At 58.4% G+C, this 16,919-nt stretch overlaps 1 protein-coding gene across 1 annotated transcript in view; it reads right to left on the reverse strand.

Moving 5' to 3' along the window:
• Positions 1-3,311: 3,311 nt before the first annotated feature.
• Positions 3,312-16,919, reverse strand: part of SLC6A20 (solute carrier family 6 member 20) — a 32,513-nt gene continuing 18,905 nt past the window's right edge. Inside the window, exons 5-11 of the mRNA XM_036266938.1 lie at positions 14,973-15,083; positions 13,895-14,136; positions 12,712-12,874; positions 8,898-9,102; positions 6,622-6,781; positions 4,085-4,250; positions 3,312-3,719 (exon numbers count right to left, since the gene is read on the reverse strand). Coding sequence (XP_036122831.1) covers positions 3,570-3,719; positions 4,085-4,250; positions 6,622-6,781; positions 8,898-9,102; positions 12,712-12,874; positions 13,895-14,136; positions 14,973-15,083 — 1,197 coding nt within the window. The 3' untranslated portion in view covers positions 3,312-3,569. The remainder of the gene's footprint in view (positions 3,720-4,084; positions 4,251-6,621; positions 6,782-8,897; positions 9,103-12,711; positions 12,875-13,894; positions 14,137-14,972; positions 15,084-16,919) is intronic.

Raw genomic sequence — 16,919 nt, forward strand, 5'->3', positions numbered from 1 at the left:
ATCCCAGCCACAGGCCTCCTTTCTGCTCTCACCCCAGGGCCTTTGCACTTGCTGTGGCCTTTGCCCAGATGGGCCTTCCAGCAATCCAAACAACCAGTTCATTCTTCAAAACTCCACCACCTGGTGGAAGTGCTGCTCTCGCACACCTCACTAGGCCCTTGTTTCCTCTTTAGGGACAGGCACTGTCTGCAATAATCTCATTCATGATCTGCACTGTCTCTTCCTGCCCAGAATGTAAGTGCCACGAAGGCCAGGGACTGTCTGTCCTGTTCGGCACGTCCCCAGCGCCTGCCCAGGGTGATCTCAGTACAAGCGGACTGCGGGTGGGCGATAGAAAGAAAAGTGATTCACATGCCAGAAACCGGTCAAGAGATTGTGGTTCAGAATTTCAGCTTCGTAGGTGCACTTTTTGCCCTGCAAAGGGATGTTTATATCTGTTCCCCCGACACGCACACTGACTGATGTCGAGTGGAAAATGGGCGAGTTAGTTAATTCTCTGTCCCAGCTTTGCTGTCTGTGGTGGAACAGCCATGACTTTCCTTTTCCATGTAAAGTAACTCATACAAAAATCCAATACAGCCCTGGCCAGGTGGCTCGGTTGGAGCGTCGTCCTGTGCACCAAAATGTTTCAGGTTTGACTCCCAGTCAGGGCACATACCTAGGTTGCGGGTTCTATCCCCAGTTGGGGCACATGCGGGAGGCCACCGATTGATGTTTCTTTCTCACTCACGTCAGTGTTTCTCTTCCCCTTCCTCTCTCTCAAATCAATGTAAACATATCTTCAGTGAGGATTTTATTATCTTAAATTTTTTTTTTCTTTATTGATTTTACAGAGAAAGGAAGGGGGGGGGGGAGACAGGCACACCCACGAGAGAGAACATCGATTGGCCGCCTCCTGCATGCCCCGCACTGGGGATCGGGCCCACAGCCTGGGCGTGCGCCCTGACCGGGAATCGAACCGGGGACCTCTTGGTGCAGGGTCGATGCTCAACCACTGAGCCACACCGGCCTCACCAGGTGAGGATTTTTTTAAAATACAGTAGGAGACACACTCCCCCTGCCAGGCAGAGCTCTAAGGTCACACACTAACCTGCTGTGTTTTCGCATGACCTTGGCCAAAGGTGCCCAGATGGGCAGACCGCCCAGGACACCTCTCGAAGGGGTTGGGGTGCAGCAGCTCAGAGGAGCTCATTCTATCTTAAATCCAGACAGTTAGAAATACTTGGCTACTAATTTTCCTTATGAAGCCTAACCTTCATCTTCGTGGGGTTCACTGGTTCCCCGAGAGGCGCACACGAGAAGGTGGGGAAGAAGGGGGGTGGCTTCTTCTCCACGTCCCATGTTTCCAGTTAGCTGGTGCGGTCACAGGAGGGGCGGTGCTGTGTCAGTCTCTAAACTGAAGCCGGCAGAGGGCAAAAGCGCCATCGCTCTTCTTGTTCGGGGTTTTATCTATGACGACAATCGCTAAACACCAAATACTTCCGCCCGACTCCTGAGAGCCGAGGGGGGTGCTTAGGGTTCCAGCATAAACGGACAGCTCGGCAGAGGGGGTGGTCTGGCCACATCACCGTGGCTGCTGCTCGTGCACAGGGACGCGAAGTCCCCTTCCTCTCCCGCTTACTGCAGAGGGCACCCATGTCAAGGCGACCGCTTTTGTGACGTGCCCAGAAAGGAGCCTACCCAGTGTTTGTCGAGAGCAGTCTCGCTGCTACCTCCAGAGAATCAGTGGACACGCTCTGCTCTCCGTGGAGTTGGCAGAGCGACTGAAACCACCGAGCGAGACGGCGTTGCCGGGGTCTCTCTTCTGGCTCCTGTGAGCAAAATTATTCTGAAGTGACATTTCTGTACAACTGGACATGCTCACAAGTTCTTTCAACCTGTTAAAGGTCCTTCTGGTGTAAATGTTCCTAAAAGTAGGACACGTTTTCCGTTTTTCTGTTAACATTTTTGTTTTACGTTAGCCCCAGCCAGGGGCCTGCCCTAGGTATGTGCTCAGCCAGGAACTGAGCCCTCCAGGCTTCAGCCTTTGGGACGATGCTCCAGCCAACGGAGCTGCACCGGCCAGGCCGTTTCCCTTCCTGAAATGGGGTGCTGGTTCCCAGACTTGGCTGGTTCTGGGGGCACGGTTTGGGCATCGGGGCATTACATGCTTCCAGGCGGTTCAGATGGGCAGCCGGCCGAGACACAGTCACTGTGGATGGAGTGACGGTCCAGGACCTCTGTCTCTACACTATTGGGGACACCTGGCATTTGGCACCTGGTGATGCCTGACCCCAGGAGGGGTGGCCCCCCTGCGAGGCAGTGACCATGACTCGGGCTGAGGGTGGGGCTGAGTGTGGGGCTGAGGGTGTTGCCACTGGGTGTGCTCGCTCCTGGGGCCTCGATACCCGAGGTTTCTCAGCACAGAAACCCTCTGGTGAGAACTCAGAGGACTGACTATTTGGGGTGAATAAATGCTGCTTCATCCATTTGAAAGGCAAGTGATTTTTTTATGACCGGCCGTCAGGTGGGGCTGGAAAGTTGGCGAGATGGCCATGCGAGGCCGCGGGACAGGTGGCGTGGGAAGCGCGTGTGAAACAGACTCCAGCTGATGTCCCAAGCGCGGGTCCCCAAAGGGTCTGTGCAAATGGACCCACAGGAACGACCCTGGATTCCCGGCCCGGCGATAGCAGGCTGTGTGAGCAGGAAGGGACCGCTCACGTTAGGGGCGACTCCGCCTACCACGCAGTAAAGAGGGCAGGAGACACGCGTGGGGACGGAAGCTACGTCATAACGGTGTCCTCGGTTACAGGACGCTCGGAGTGACGCACTCAGGAAACGAACGTACAGGTAAATGATCACAAGGGGCTGTGAGCGGTGCTCCTGGTCTCCCCTACCGAGCGCTGGCCGGGGTGCCCGCTGCAGCGGGGGCCACAGGAGGCGAGGCGCGCCCCCTCGCTGCGGCTCTGGCACCTTGTCTAACGCGCTAAGACATGGGGGTGTCTGTGGGGCCCCCTCACACGACCGTGCCAGCGGTGGTCTGGGTTGCACACTGTAGTGGGGCGATTTCTGCAGAGAGGGCCGGCCCTGGACCTACTGGGGGAGACCTGGAGTTAGAGAGGTGCCCCCTCTGCGGTCCCCACCGAAGGCCTCCCTCGGGCGTCACTCCTGTCGTGAAGGGGCGCAGCACTGCTCCCTCCGTCCCCACCGTGACACTCGGGTGTGTCCTCTGGGGCCCTTACAACGGATCGGAATCTGGTGACCCTCTGATATGTTGGAATCTCTTTAGAAAAAAAAGCTTAAATTTTATTCCATAAAAAATTATAGTCGAATTTCAGCTCAGCGTGCGCTAATCCCAGGACTTCCCTAGAATCAGGAGAAGCCACTGTCGGTGGGAGTCTGGCCCTGGAAACCGCCGTGGGCAGGGAGGCAGCCGGGGCCTGGGGAGGCGGGCCCTCCGCTCGCTGGTCCTCTGGCCCCGGGGAGATGAGGCTTCTGGAGTCAGTACTTGCAAAGCAGCCGCGGAGGTTCCACTTTATCTAGTGGCTGGGAAACGGGGCCACCGGTGGCGGCCTCGGGAGGCCTGGGTCTCAGGCCACGGGGGCTGTGTCTCCCCTCTGGAGGCGGCGCAGGACGAACGTCCCCAGGGCCACCAGGGGGATGCACATGGTGGAGGCGGCCACCAGCAGCCCGATGGCAGCCAGGGCGTACGCGGGGTAGTCCTTGGTCACAAGCTGGCCCTGAGGAGAGAAGCTGGGCGTCAGCAGAAGGGACCCCCGCAGCCCAGTGTGGGCTGAGTCCCCCGGAGCCGCTCCCTGGGCCGGCGGCCTGCCCTCCAGGCTCGCTGGGCCCTTCCCAGGGGGGCCCAGGGGCCTTCGGGGCGGCGTTCTCGGCTCCCGGAGAAGCGCGGGCAGCTGGCGGGTTGCACCCCGTTCCTGCAGCGCACCGGGGAGCGCTCTGAACTACCTGGGTGCCGTGTCCCCGTGCCCCCCCCCCCCCCCCCCCCCCCCCGTGCCGGGTCACCTGCCCATGCCGTGGCAGAAGTCCCCTGGGTTCAGAAAACTACGCCGCGCTCTCCAGGGAGCGGGGCCTGGACGGCAGGTACCTGGGAGGCGTCCCACGCTTGGTACTGCAGGGTCCCCGTGAGGATGTAGTCGCTCAGGTAGAAGAACAGGAGGCTGACTATGAGCAGCGGGCTCACGCCGGCCCACATGATCTTCCAATACCAGTTCAGAGTGCGGCCGGTCGTGGCCTGAAGGTCACTTTCAAATCTGTTTGGACAGCGGGAGAGAGTCTGGATTACCCACGCTTCTGGGCGAGGGGGTTCCAGCTTGTACACCCCTGTTCCCTTAGGGGGTTTCTATTCTGGCTCCATTGAGTGTGAACACGACCACTGGCCTCTCTCTGACTCCTGGGGACGGGGGCGTTGGGTCAGGGGAGGGGAGAAGGGCTGAGGCCACCACAGGGGCAAAGCGACCACCCCACAGAGAAGCAGATGACAGACCTCTTCCCGGTGTGGATGGAGGCTGCTGGTGTGGACCAGAGGGCAGCTCCCAGCAACGGCAGGAACAGATAGCACGGGACATCGGTCCAGCCAGCCTCGAGGCCAGGGGACCCCCGAGGGCAGCTGTGCCCCGCCCCTCCCGCCCTGGTGCCTGCCAGTGACTCTGCTGCCCATTAGAAACACCCCCGAGAGGACGCTCTGTGTCCTCTGAAAGCGCAGCAGGTATTCTGGGACAGGTGGACAGGCAGCCAGACCTGGGATGAAAGTCTGGTGGCCGGGCGGGGGGAGCCGCCCGGGGGGAGCTGCCCACAGACCCCCCTGTGCTGTCATGCCTGCAGACCGTCCTTCCTTGGCTTAAATGGATTCGTTTGCCCAAGGTTAGCAATAGCGTAACAGCGTCCGTTCCATGTGGGTTGCTAGGCTAATCTGTATTTTGGAATATGCACACAGATAAGTAGGGGCAGTCTTCAGCCATCCCCTCATTTCACAGGGAAGGTGCCAGGGCTGGGACTGACCTGCTGGGGGGCCCCGGGTGCGGTGGGCCGGTCCAGGGCGTAAGGAAGGGTGGGGGTGGGGTGAGACTGTCACCAGCTGCAACCACAGCCACCTGCCTGCCTCACTGGGACCCCAGGCCTGTCCGGAGTTCCCCCATGAGCCTGAAGAGGCCTCTGCCTGCCCCATGCTGCCGCTGACCTAGCGGGACCCTAGGCTCTAGGCCACTAAGACTCATGTGACCCCCTGAATTTTCAAGACCACACGTGGCAGAAAGTGTTGGGTTCTCTTGTCCCTTCACCCTCCCCGCCCTCCACCTAGCTGGATAGAGGGGCGGACAGAGCAGCTGCAGGGAAAAAAGGCCACACGGCACTGTTGCAAAGTGGCCACTAGATGGCACTGTCGCCTGCGCAAGCAGAAAGACTGCCCTCTGCTGGTCATTCCCAAATCTGGCTGTTTAGCAAATCGCCAGGGCACCTTTGGTTTCTCCCGCCATCCCAGCACCTGCCAGCACCCGCTTTGGATGGACGTGCGCCCCTCTCCAGCGCCTCCAGTGGGCCCTCAGTTCTGTTCCTCTGTCCCAGCCTTCTCTCTACCCTGAAACACCCACCCGCTGAAAGGACATTTTCTAGGTGACCAGTGTGCCTAGTTTTCCCGGGACTCCCCTGGGTTTATCACGAAGCCCCAACATCCCAGGAACCCTTCTTCCCAGGAACGGGGTGAGTGGTCCTGGATGTCACCAGCTGCAGGGGAGGAGTGTGGGCGGATAGGAGGGCATTCCGGGGCCACAAGAGTGTGGAAATACTGAAAATTGCAACCCCCCTTAGAGATTCACAATTGTCCTCAAGGGTCTGAGAGGTCCTATGGCAAAGAAATTTGGCTTTAACTTGTGTCCTGAAATGATCACGGAATCCCTGAGTGGCTTCCAAGGGCACAGGGGGAAGCGGCACAGGGGCCTGGCTCCTGGAATGTCCCAGCTGGACCCCGACGCGCCTCCAGGTCGGTTTGGAAGATCATAAAAGACGTGTGACCGGCTCAGTGCAGCCCTTGTGGTCAGGCTCACATTTGAGCTGCGGACCCCTGACCCCGGACGTGGTGACGTGGGATCCGTGTCCCGGCGTTGGGGGCCTGGGGCCCTGCGCTCTAACCAGCTCTCTGAGGCTGCTACCATTTGGGGCGGCTCTGAGCGTCCTCCCGGCTCACCTGGAGTCTGAGCCCGCCTGGGCCTGCCTACTCCATGCCCTGGGTGAAGCTGGGGGTCAGTGAGAACCGCCCGGGGCTCCCGCAGCACCCCAGGTCTGAGAGCTGCTCTGGCCCGGTTCTCCCCAGCTCCGGAGACCTCAGCGCACCAGGGCTCAGAGCCGCACAGCCCGAGCCGCCGGACGCCTGAGTCTGCGTTAGCGGCTGGACTTTGGTCAGCGAACTTGAAACATGCGGGTGTTGGCCAAGGGTCAGAGGGGCTCGTGCCCGGAGGCAGGCTGCCTGCCCCTGGAGCTGTAGGGGTTCAGCAGGCCAGCAGGCCCATCGCCTGTGACAGCAAGTCACAGCACAGGCTGAAGGCAGGAGGGGAGCGAGGCAGCGCACTGGCGGGATACGGGCGGATGGAAGGCCCGACAAGGCCGCGCCTGCCGAAGGGGCCCGCTCACCTCCTCAGCCCGTACACGTAGCACACGGCCACCGTCTCCACCAGGACGATGAGCAGCAGGGACAGCGTGGCCGCGTAGTCGTTGAAGATGTCGAACCAGTAGTTGCCGGCCTCCATGGTGAACACCATGCCGATGGCGCAGCTGATGAGGCACAGCAGACCTGGGGCCACAGGACCACCCGCTCACCTCCTGAGACCCGCCTGCTCCCCAGCTGTCGGGGGGCAGCGGGCCGTGCACGCCGGGGGACGCTGGCTGACGGGCTCGTCCACGTGGGGTGGAAGAGCTGTCATGGTCTGGCCTCTCGGGACGCGCACACGTGTGTGTGTGTGTGTGTGTGTGTGTGTGTGTGTGTGTTGGGGTGGGGGAGGGTATCCCAAGGGAGTGTCAGCCGGCATCACTGATGTTAATTCACAGAGATGTCCTGCAGGGGGCACCAGCTCGAAGGACAGGAGACTGGTGTGGGCGTCCCTGTCAGGGGACCTCGCCCAGGCGTCTAGTGATAGTTTATCCCAACAACTCAGTCCCTGAGCTCATGGGCGTGAGCTGGGCAGGCTGTGAGCCCGGGCGACCCTCTCGGGACCTCCCAGCTCTCACCTGGCCAGCAGGGGTGGGGAGGAGAAGGAAGAGCCCGTTGTTCATGCAGCTCCCACCCCGCCCCCGGGGGCTGGCCATGCTGTGAGCACTTAAGCCTCTGAGGCAGGTTCAGGAGCCCCTTGTACAGATGGGGAGGCCAGGGCTCAGAGAGGTTGAGTAACTTCCCCAGTGTCCCAAGTGAATGACCGAGTCAGGATTCAGACCCAGGCCCCTCTGCCTCCGGAATCGGGGTTCTTGTCCCAGCCCCCCTTGGCTGCCGGTCTTGGGCACCCCATGAAGCACTCGACTCTAAAGCTCCCACCTGCCCTCTGCCCTGCGACACCCTTGGCCGCCGGCCTCCGAGCCCATCCTGAGGGCACGCGGGAGCATGGGTTAGTGTGGCCGGCGGCCAAGGGTGACAGAATGTGGCTGCAGGTGACGGGGGCTGCCATGGCGGGAGGGCGCTGACGAGGGTGGGCAGCTCCTCCTGAGCGAGCAGGCTTCCAGGACGAGGCATGGGGGCTGGGGGGTCGGGGCGGGAGGAGGGGCCTCGAGGATGTGGAGGGACGTGTCAAGGGCTGGGGTGGCGCAGATGGGTGGTGGATTGATTGGAAAAGCAGGTTCTTCCCTAACAGCCTGTTGTCCACCAACAGCAGGGCGGTGGCGAACGGTAGCACCTGCTCTTACTCGACTGTCCCATGGCCGGAGGGACAGGTGACTGCTAGTTGCAACGATGTGGGGGGTCTCCCAGTGGGAGTGAGGACAGCCCACACCGGGCGCACACGTGTGAGTTACTGGTGTGAGGTCCAGGGAGGGGAACAAGCAGCAGTGAGAACTGAGGGGCCTCTGGGGGGCTCTGGGGTGGGGGCCGCGCCCTGTGTCTGCACCTCTGGGGGCTCTGGGGTGGGGGCAGCGCCCTGTGTCTGCACCTCTGGGGGGCTCTGGGGTAGGGGCAGTGCCCTATGTCTGCACCTCTGGGGGGCTCTGGGGTAGGGGCAGTGCCCTGTGTCTGCACCTCTGGGGGCTCTGGGGTGGGGGCAGCGCCCTGTGTCTGTACCTCTGGGGGGCTCTGGAGTGGGCACAGCGCCCTGTGTCTGCATCTCTGGGGGGCTCTGGGGTGGGCGCAGCGCCCTGTGTCTGCACCTCGGGGGGTCTCTGGGGTGGGGGCAGCACCCTGTGTCTGGACTCTGGGGGGGCTCTGGGGTGGGGGCAGTGCCCTGTATCTGGACTCTGGGGGGGCTCTGGGGTGGGGGCAGTGCCCTGTGTCTGGACTCTGGGGGGGCTCTGGGGTGGGCGCAGTGCCCTGTGTCTGGACTTGGGGGGCTCTGGGGTGGGCGCAGCGCCCTGTGTCTGCACCTCGGTGCTGGTTCCTCGGGTGGACACGTGTGTAGAGCTCACTGAGTCTATGCCAGAGGAACATACACGCTATGATGGTTATACCTCAGTTAAACAAAGAAAAAGCAGCTTCTGTCCTAGCCTGGAGGGCTGGGTGCCAGGTTGGGGAGCTGGGCCTTTTCCCAAAGTCGGGGTGGCTACTCCCCGTGCCCCAGGTCCCGCTGCCCAAGGTGAGGGCAGGACCACGGTGAGGCTGCTGCAACCCTGCGGCCACCCCAAGAGTCACAGGGCCCCTGAGTGGTCCCTCCACCTGCTGTCCCTCACCTCCCGCTGCCTGAGCCCCGCCCCCTCCCGGTGCGCCCGCTCACCTGAGATGGCCTCCTTGGGCAGGCGGCTGGAGACGACCTTGCTGTCGGTCAGAGGGGTGAGGATGGCGGCCGTGTTGCCCAGCATGCTCCCGATGCCCAGCATCAGCAGCATGAAGAAGTACAGCACGGACCACAGCTGGGACACCTCCATGTTCTTAATGGCCTCGGTGTAGACGATGAAAGCCAGGCCGGTGCCCTGGACGGCCTGCCCATGGCGAGAAGGCCGAAGTCACCCCCTGGGACTCACAGCTCCTGAGACACCCTGATGCTAAGCAATACTGAGGTCTCTGTCCTGCCCCAACTCATACGTTCTGGATAACAGACCACAAAACAACGTTCGGATGATCTCTGCTCCCGACACCACGACAGAGCGGAGCCTGAGGCCCAGGGGCCGGGAGCCGAGGTGGACGTTGGGGAGGGGGGCCTGGCCAGCAGGCAGCCAGGGGGGCGGGGGGCTCCGTGGGCGGATCCCTGCAGTGATCACACCACTTCGAGAAGACTGAGCTGTGGAAACTGAACCTGGAACTCTTGCTTAAAGACGCCCCCGGGGGGTTGAAAGGGGTCAAGGTTGGGGTGTCCCAGAATCAAATCAGAAGCAGACCCTGTCTGGGGGCAGGTCCCAGTCAGCACCCCAAGACCACCGGAGACAACCACGCAGGGCACTTTCAGAAATTTCCAAGCCCACGAGGAGACGTGGCCCTGTGACTGCAGAGTCCGCAGGAATGAGAACTGGGTTTAGGGACCCCCCCCCCAGGAGTGACAACATTGGGCGTGAGACTCAGAACACAAACCGCTTGATGGCGTCCCGGTGGGACAGTGGGATGGTCAGGCCTGGGGCAGAAGCAAGGTGTCCCACTATGGGGAAGGTGCCGACACCAAAACCTACCAGAGTCGCCATGCTCATTTTATCATCATCATCATCATTATTCTCCGACTATTTTCAGCGATACCTGCTTTCTGCCTGTGGCCACCTCACAGTAGGATGTAAAGAAAAAGGAGCTAAACTTCCAGAGATAAACACATAACTAGAAACTATTGGAATAAAAAGCAAATTTGAAAAAAAATAGTGTCTAGAAAACGTATTGAGAGGCTCGGTGGACAGTTAAGTAAACACTGCCTGCGGCTGCGGAGACAGTGAGTGGACCGCGCCTCTGCCCACAACGCGCCCAAGTGCGGTCAAGACGGACTTCACCTGAGCCTTTGTTAACTGCACACGGACATCTTTCAAGAAGAGAAATGAAAATATGGTGTTTCCTCAAAAAATTAAAAATGGAACTGCCATTTGACCCAGTGATCCCGCTTCTAGGAATATACCCTAAGAAGCCTGAAACACCAATCAGGAAGAATATATGTACCCCCATGTTCATAGCAGCACTATTTACAATAGCTAAGATCTGGAAACAGCCCAAGTGTCCATCAGTAGACGAATGGATAAAACAGCTGTGGTACATATACACAATGGAGTACTATGCAGCTGTAAGAAAGAAAGATCTCTTACCCTTTGAGACAACATGGAGGGACCTGGAGAGTATTATCCTGAGTGAAACAAGCCAGTCAGAGAAAGACAAGTACCACATGATCTCACTTATTTGTGGAGCATAATGAACAAAATAAGCTGTCAACCAAAGAGATCCAGAGACATAAAAGTAAGGAACAAACTGACAAACCACAGAGGGGTGGGGGGTGGGGGTGGGGGGGGGTGGGAGGAGATAGACCAGAGAACTTACATGCATATCGGCACAACCAATCAACACGGAGGCTAGGCTGGGGAAGGTGGGGGGTGGGGTGGGGGGGGTGAAGGGGGAGGAGATCGACCAGAGAACATACATGCATATCGGCACAACCAATCAACACGGAGGCTAGGCTGGGGAAGGCAGGAGGGGGGTGGGAGTGGGAGGGGTCAACGGGGAAAAAGGAGACATCTGTAATACTTTCAACAATTAAAAAAAGAAAACGAAAAGGCTGGAAAAGAAGAGAAAAGAAGTGGAGTACACACATTCCAAATAGCAGACAACAACGTGGAATGAGGACAAAACACAATCGGGGAAAGCTCTAAATAAATCAATAACCACATGATTCTTGGACATTGAGCCAAGCTCACAAGTGAGCGAGGAAGACTCCTCGGTGCCAAGAACAAAGAAGAAACTGGAACCTGAACAGGGGCCCTGTGAATGGGGCCCTAAAGGCTGCGGCTGGGGACCGGGGTCTGACGCCTGTCTGGGGACGGAGGGTCCTGCCAAGGCCCGAGTCAGCAGGCGGCCAAAGCTGGGTTTCATCCACGACATGACCTACAAGGGCTCCACCCATGAAACAAAGTGACAAAAACACTCCAAGGCAGCTGCTGGCGACCAGAGCGGGGCCTTCACCAGCCTCTATCCTTGTTACGTCTTCTCTGGAGACACGCTCCAGGAGGATTACGTACAGCTAGGCGGCGCGCATGCCCACTCTCACTTCTGAAGTCCCAGCGAACACCACGGGAAAGGCAGGAGGCGTGTGAGGGTGGGAGAGAAAGATGCAAGCCGGTGGCATGGGGTTTGCATGAAAAACCGAGCGAATTAAACAAATACCAGAACCAGTGAGAGAATTCATCCAGGTTGCTAGATACAAGATCAACATACAAAAGAAGCCTTCAGTTCACTTTGCAACAAAAATAAACAACAAATGAAAGAGGAAAGGAAGCCACCCAGATAAAAAGCTAATAAAAGATGTGCCGAGATGTTTAAGGAAAAAATTAGTTGAAGACTATAAAAGAAAACCCGAGGACACAATGAGATCATTCATGTTCCTGAGTCAAAAGTCACAAAAGAGCCCTGAATCAAAAAAATATTTAATTCTCCAGAATTTACATTTTAAAAAATTATGCAATTTTAATAAAAAGACTTAAAGGAACATTTTCCCTCCAGGGAACGTGTGGAATTCATCCTAAAATTAATGGGAGAAAATAAAGAACCCAGCAGAGTAAAGATGATTTTGTAAAATATAAAGAAGACTGTTTTTAGTAGCAATCGTTTTAAAGCCAAATGTCTACTAGTGAGGAAAGAGATAAAGGAATTGTGATATGTTTGTATGGCGAAATAAAATGCAGCATTTAAAATGAATTAGGAGCCCTGGCTGGTTTGGCTCAGCGGTAGAGTGCTGGCCCTTGGACCAAAGAGTTGCGGGTTCGATTCTGATCAAGGGCTCGGTCCCCGGCCCTGGTCAGGGTCGTGCAGGAGGCAGCCAATGGCTGTGTCTGTCTCACATCGATGTTTCTGTCTCTCTTTCTGTCTCTCTCTGCCTCCCTCTCCCACGCTGTCTGAAGATAAAATGAAAAAATTACCTTGGGTGAGGATTAAAAAAAAAAAAAAGAATTACGAGATTCCACACGTGTTATTATGGACAGAGCTCAAAAACAGAATGCTGACTGAGAACGCTGTCTCCTAGGACCACGTATTTCCATGTAAACAAACAACAGGACTTAGGAACACGTAGGTAATAAAAACGCCCCAATGAAGGTCTTGCCTCTGCTGGGCAGGGCAAGTTCAGGGCAGTAACAGGGGCTTGAACTTAGTCTCTGAAAGGTTCTTTTCTGTCACATTAAAAAGCCAGTCTGAGCCCCAGATGACAAATGTTTACAGTTGTTCATTCAGGGTGGTAGATATATGGGCTTATTATGTTACTCTTGGTACTTTCCTGTCTTTCAAACATGTCAAAGGAGACAAGGGAGAGGGAGAAGGGCACAGAGGACCAGTGTGCAGTGACGGTGTCCCATGCGGCAGCCAGGGGACGGCAGCCAGGAGAGAATTCTGTCCCTGAGACCCGGCCGGCGCCTTACCGTGTCCAGCTCCGCTTCCAAGCTGCAGTTCTTGATGTGCGGGAGCACCTCGCTGTACCGGCCGGGGTAGGTGGCCGCCAGGTAGCCCTTCACCTGCTCCAGGTTGCTGGCTGTCAGAAAGCCATCTTCCAAGTCGAAAGAGTTGGTCAGCAGCAGAATCACCCTGCAGAGCATCAGATTGACCTCCACTGATTAGAAAGGTCCCTGGCGCCAAACCTCCTGGAAGTTTGGGCCCCGCGTTGTCCGCCCGCCGCTTCCTTCTGGTTAGGCGAGGGCTTCAACCAGAGAAATCTGCTGATTGGGACCATTTTTAAAAAATCCTCACTCAAGAATATTTTTTCATTTATCTTCAGATAGAGTGGGAGGGAGGGAGGGAGAGAAACATCGACGTCAGACACACATCGACTGGCTGCCTCCCGCACGACCCTGACCAGGGCCGGGGACGAACCACAACCCTGGTAGGTGCCCTTGACCGGAATCGAACCCGCGGCTCTTTGGTCCACAGGCCAACACTCTAACTGCTGAGCCAAACCGGCCAGGCCTGATTGGGACCTTTTACATGGCAAGGTATTTTGAATGACTTTGAAGAAGCCTCAAATAGGAACAGTGATGGAAAGAGGAACCGACCCACACAGCTGGCTACCTGTGGGCCAGCTGTGCCCGACAGGACTTCCGTGATGATGGACACGTTCCACACCAGGGCCACCCAATGTGGCGCCCATGAGCCACAACATCGAAATTAAATCACATGAACATTTACATTCAGATTTGTAAATAGCCCTTGTGTCCCCTCTGGGTGTTTCTCGTATTTGGTAGGTTACAGAAAGCCGATTCCGTAGCCTCCAGGGCTCTGCTAGACAGCTCGTGGTGGTTCCTGAGGCGGAGAGATGGGGCACAGAGAGGGGGGCTCACCTGCTGACTGCCCTGTTGTGCCCCGTGCTTGGCATAGGAGACTGCCCCCCCCCCCCCCCCACTGCAGGCACACTCTGACTTGGCACAGCCTTTCGTGGTGGAGGCCAGAGCCTGAACTTGAACCCTGGGTTCAGGACTGCAAGGCCGCTGCCTTTGCCCCGTGCCCCTCGGCACCTTGGCGTCCACCTCTTCCCAGGTGCCCTGTCAGCTCGGAGCTTTGGAGACGTGTCTCGCCCCCCAGGCCTGGGGCTCCTGGGCGGCCTGGGCTTACTTGTTCAAGCAGCTCTCGTAGTTGAAGGTGGCCTTGAAGCCATAGATAGAGAAGGTGACGACGCTGGCGAAGATGGAGGTGAAGCTGTTGATGAGCGACACGATGACCGCGTGCTTCTGACAGTTGCTGGAGGGCTCGTTGTAGCTGGCGAAGGCGATCAGGCTGCCGAAGCCCAGGCCGAGCGAGAAGAAGATCTGGGTGGCCGCGTTGATCCAGGCCTTGGGGTTGGCCAGCTGCTCCATCTGGGAAGCCAGCAGGGGTAGGGCTGATGACGCCCGGGTGGGACCCCAGACTCTCCGACCAGGGCCGGGAGGGAGGGGCCCGCGAGGCGGAGGACCCTGCCTGCAGCACACGGCCAGACACAGGCAGGCCTGGGGCTGGAACCCAGCTTCCTGGCCTCCGGCCGCTGCCCGTCCACTCCTTGGCAGCTGAAACACAGCCTTCTGCCCTCCCCCGCAATTGGAAGTGTCGGGGAACTGAGCCCCGATCCACAAGCCAGGTCCTATGTGGGTCTGGGCCTCTAGAAGTGGTGGTGGAGGCCGAGGTCTGTGCTGAACCCCAGCAATGGGGGTGGGGGGACGGGGCGGGGGTGTTGTTCCCACAGTCACTTGTTTGCAAGGACCAGATTTGCTAAGTGAAGACTCTGTCTTGCCCCAAAGGTGACAGTGATGAAGACTGGCTGTGGGAGCTGGGGGGGACCTGGGGCCCCTGCGGATGTGGATGTGCCCTGTAGGGAGCTGGGGTCATGGGAACGATGCTCAGGGCAGGTAATTAGTCTGCAGGCCGGGAAGGCGTCCAGGTGACCCTGGGCAGCGGTGGGTGGGGGCAGTGAAGATGGGGGGGAGGAGCGGACAAAGACCCAGTGCCCCAGAGTTCACAGGGCTTGGGGACTGCCTGGCTGAGGAGGTGACTCAGCACCCACAGGTAATCACACCCCTCCCAGAGCCTGGAGGCCTCACACCAGCCTCCTGGGTCCTCGACAGCTGTCACCCACCCTCCGTCTTCCCCTCTCCCCTCCATTCTGGAAGATGGCAGGATGAGCGGGGGTACCCTGGGGCCCCGTCCCTCCGGCTCCTACCTTGGGGGTGAACATGTACACCAGGCCATTGGTGGCTCCGTGGAGCGTGAGGCCCCTGATCAGGTAGATGATGAGCACACAGTAGGGCAGCGAGGCCGTGAAATACACCACCTGTGGGCACCGGAGGGCAGAGTCAGCCCCCGCAGAGATGGTGGCCACAGCCGGTTTGTCCACAACAGACCCGCTGTCCCCGACACATGACGCTGCCTCCGTGTCCCGGCTGCTGACAGGGGGAAAGACACCGCGAGTCTGGGTCGGTCCTGAGTCGGCCTGGGAAATGGGGTGATGGAACGGAGACCCTCCAGGAGATCTGGGTCGCAGAGAAGAGGTTAGCAGTGCTGAGGCCCCTGCCTCACCCTCCCTCCAACCCGACCTTCTTCCAGGAAGGGTTTGAGGCAGCCCCCCAAATACACCTGTCCCATGAACGTGTCTGCATTGCCCGGAGACAACCGTGTAAAGGAGGAAATGCAGGCAATCCAGCGATGAGCCACGGACGGGCGGCCCACAAAGCGCGAGGCTCGACCCGGAGTCTGAGCTCGTCTCTGGCTTCCCAGGCCCCAGCGGAGGAGGAGCAGGGCTCACAGGGTCTGCGCGGTCAGAGGAGGGAGCGTGGGGCTCGAGGAAGGACGGGGTCCCGGGCCCCAGAGGCCTTGGCCCTGAGAGCTTGCAACAGGGAGGGGGTGACGCCCCTCCAGCAAAACAACAGGTGCAACGACCGAGTTTCAGGAAAGGCCTCACTTCCACGGGCTTTAAAATGGCAAATAGATGGATTTTTTGGTCCACCTAATATTTTCCTGTGTATTAACTCATATGTACACCGGGGCCTCTGAGACAAAGCAAAGAAATATTTTGCAAGTTTTTTTTTTTTCTTTTTTTCCCCTTTGGGAAAGCAGTTTGCTTGAAGTTTGGGTCCTCCGGTGAGAAATGAGAAATGCAGCTGCTGACCCACATCGGACGGGCTGGGCCGAGGCCGGCACCGTCTTCCTGTGACTCTCCAGGCCGGTGGCTCTGCCCTCCCACCTGGGGCAGCCGGCAGAGGTCGGGTATGACTCTAAACTGAGGTCATTGTACTTGAGAAGAAGAATCAATCCACCCAAGGTTGCAAGAAAATAAACCAGGTTCGAGGCGGAGAGAGTAAGTGGGAAGACAGGACCTCTGACTTGTGAGCTCAAGGACATCAAGGGACATCAGCGGGGGAGGGGTGACAACATCCTTCACGGGGACACTTAGGGCAATTAGGGCGCGCCCTGGGAATGCCCCTCCTCCCCCTCAGGGCGTATTTCCTGGCAGGCTTCTGGACCCCCAGCAGGGTGGCTCATTTCTCCTGGCTCAGGAAGCTGGTGGGGCTGGTGGACGGGGGATCCAGGCCCACCCAGGGGGAGAAGCCAATTGCCAAAGATTCCAACAGGAGGCCAGGAACCCGCCCTTGACAAGCCAACCCCCACACACAGAGCTGATGGGACACTCCTGTCCTGGACAGGGTGTGGCTGAAGCAGAGGAAACAGACGAATAAGAAGTTCTCAGGGCGTGACGGGACCTCGTGCAGCACATTTAGAGATGATCTGGGAAAAGATGGCTCCCTTAACCCCCAGGTCTGCAGACCCTGCCCCCAGAGCGTGTGGGTCCTGTATGTAAGAATCCAGCAAAGATCAACCGCGAAGCCATCTGTGATGAGCGTGGACAGGCCGGGGCAAGCTGCCGGGGCCCAGCTGGGCCATGGCGGGAGCTCTTGGGGGTAAGGTTCAGGCCATCACAGGGTTTGGAAACCAAATGTCCTACGAAGCATGGTACTGGGGTCATCTCACGGTGTCTGAAACACCACAGGTCGCTGTGGTCTGGATTCTTCAAGAAAGACATGGTGAGGCTGCAGGAGACAACTCAGGTGGTCGAGAGGGTGAGGACAGGGAGACTCTTTGGGCCTTGGGGGGGGGGGACTGGTTAAGTCAT

Source organism: Molossus molossus, unplaced genomic scaffold (genome assembly GCF_014108415.1).
Source record: "Molossus molossus isolate mMolMol1 unplaced genomic scaffold, mMolMol1.p scaffold_m16_p_18, whole genome shotgun sequence".
In the NCBI taxonomy this organism is placed as follows: domain Eukaryota; kingdom Metazoa; phylum Chordata; class Mammalia; order Chiroptera; family Molossidae; genus Molossus; species Molossus molossus.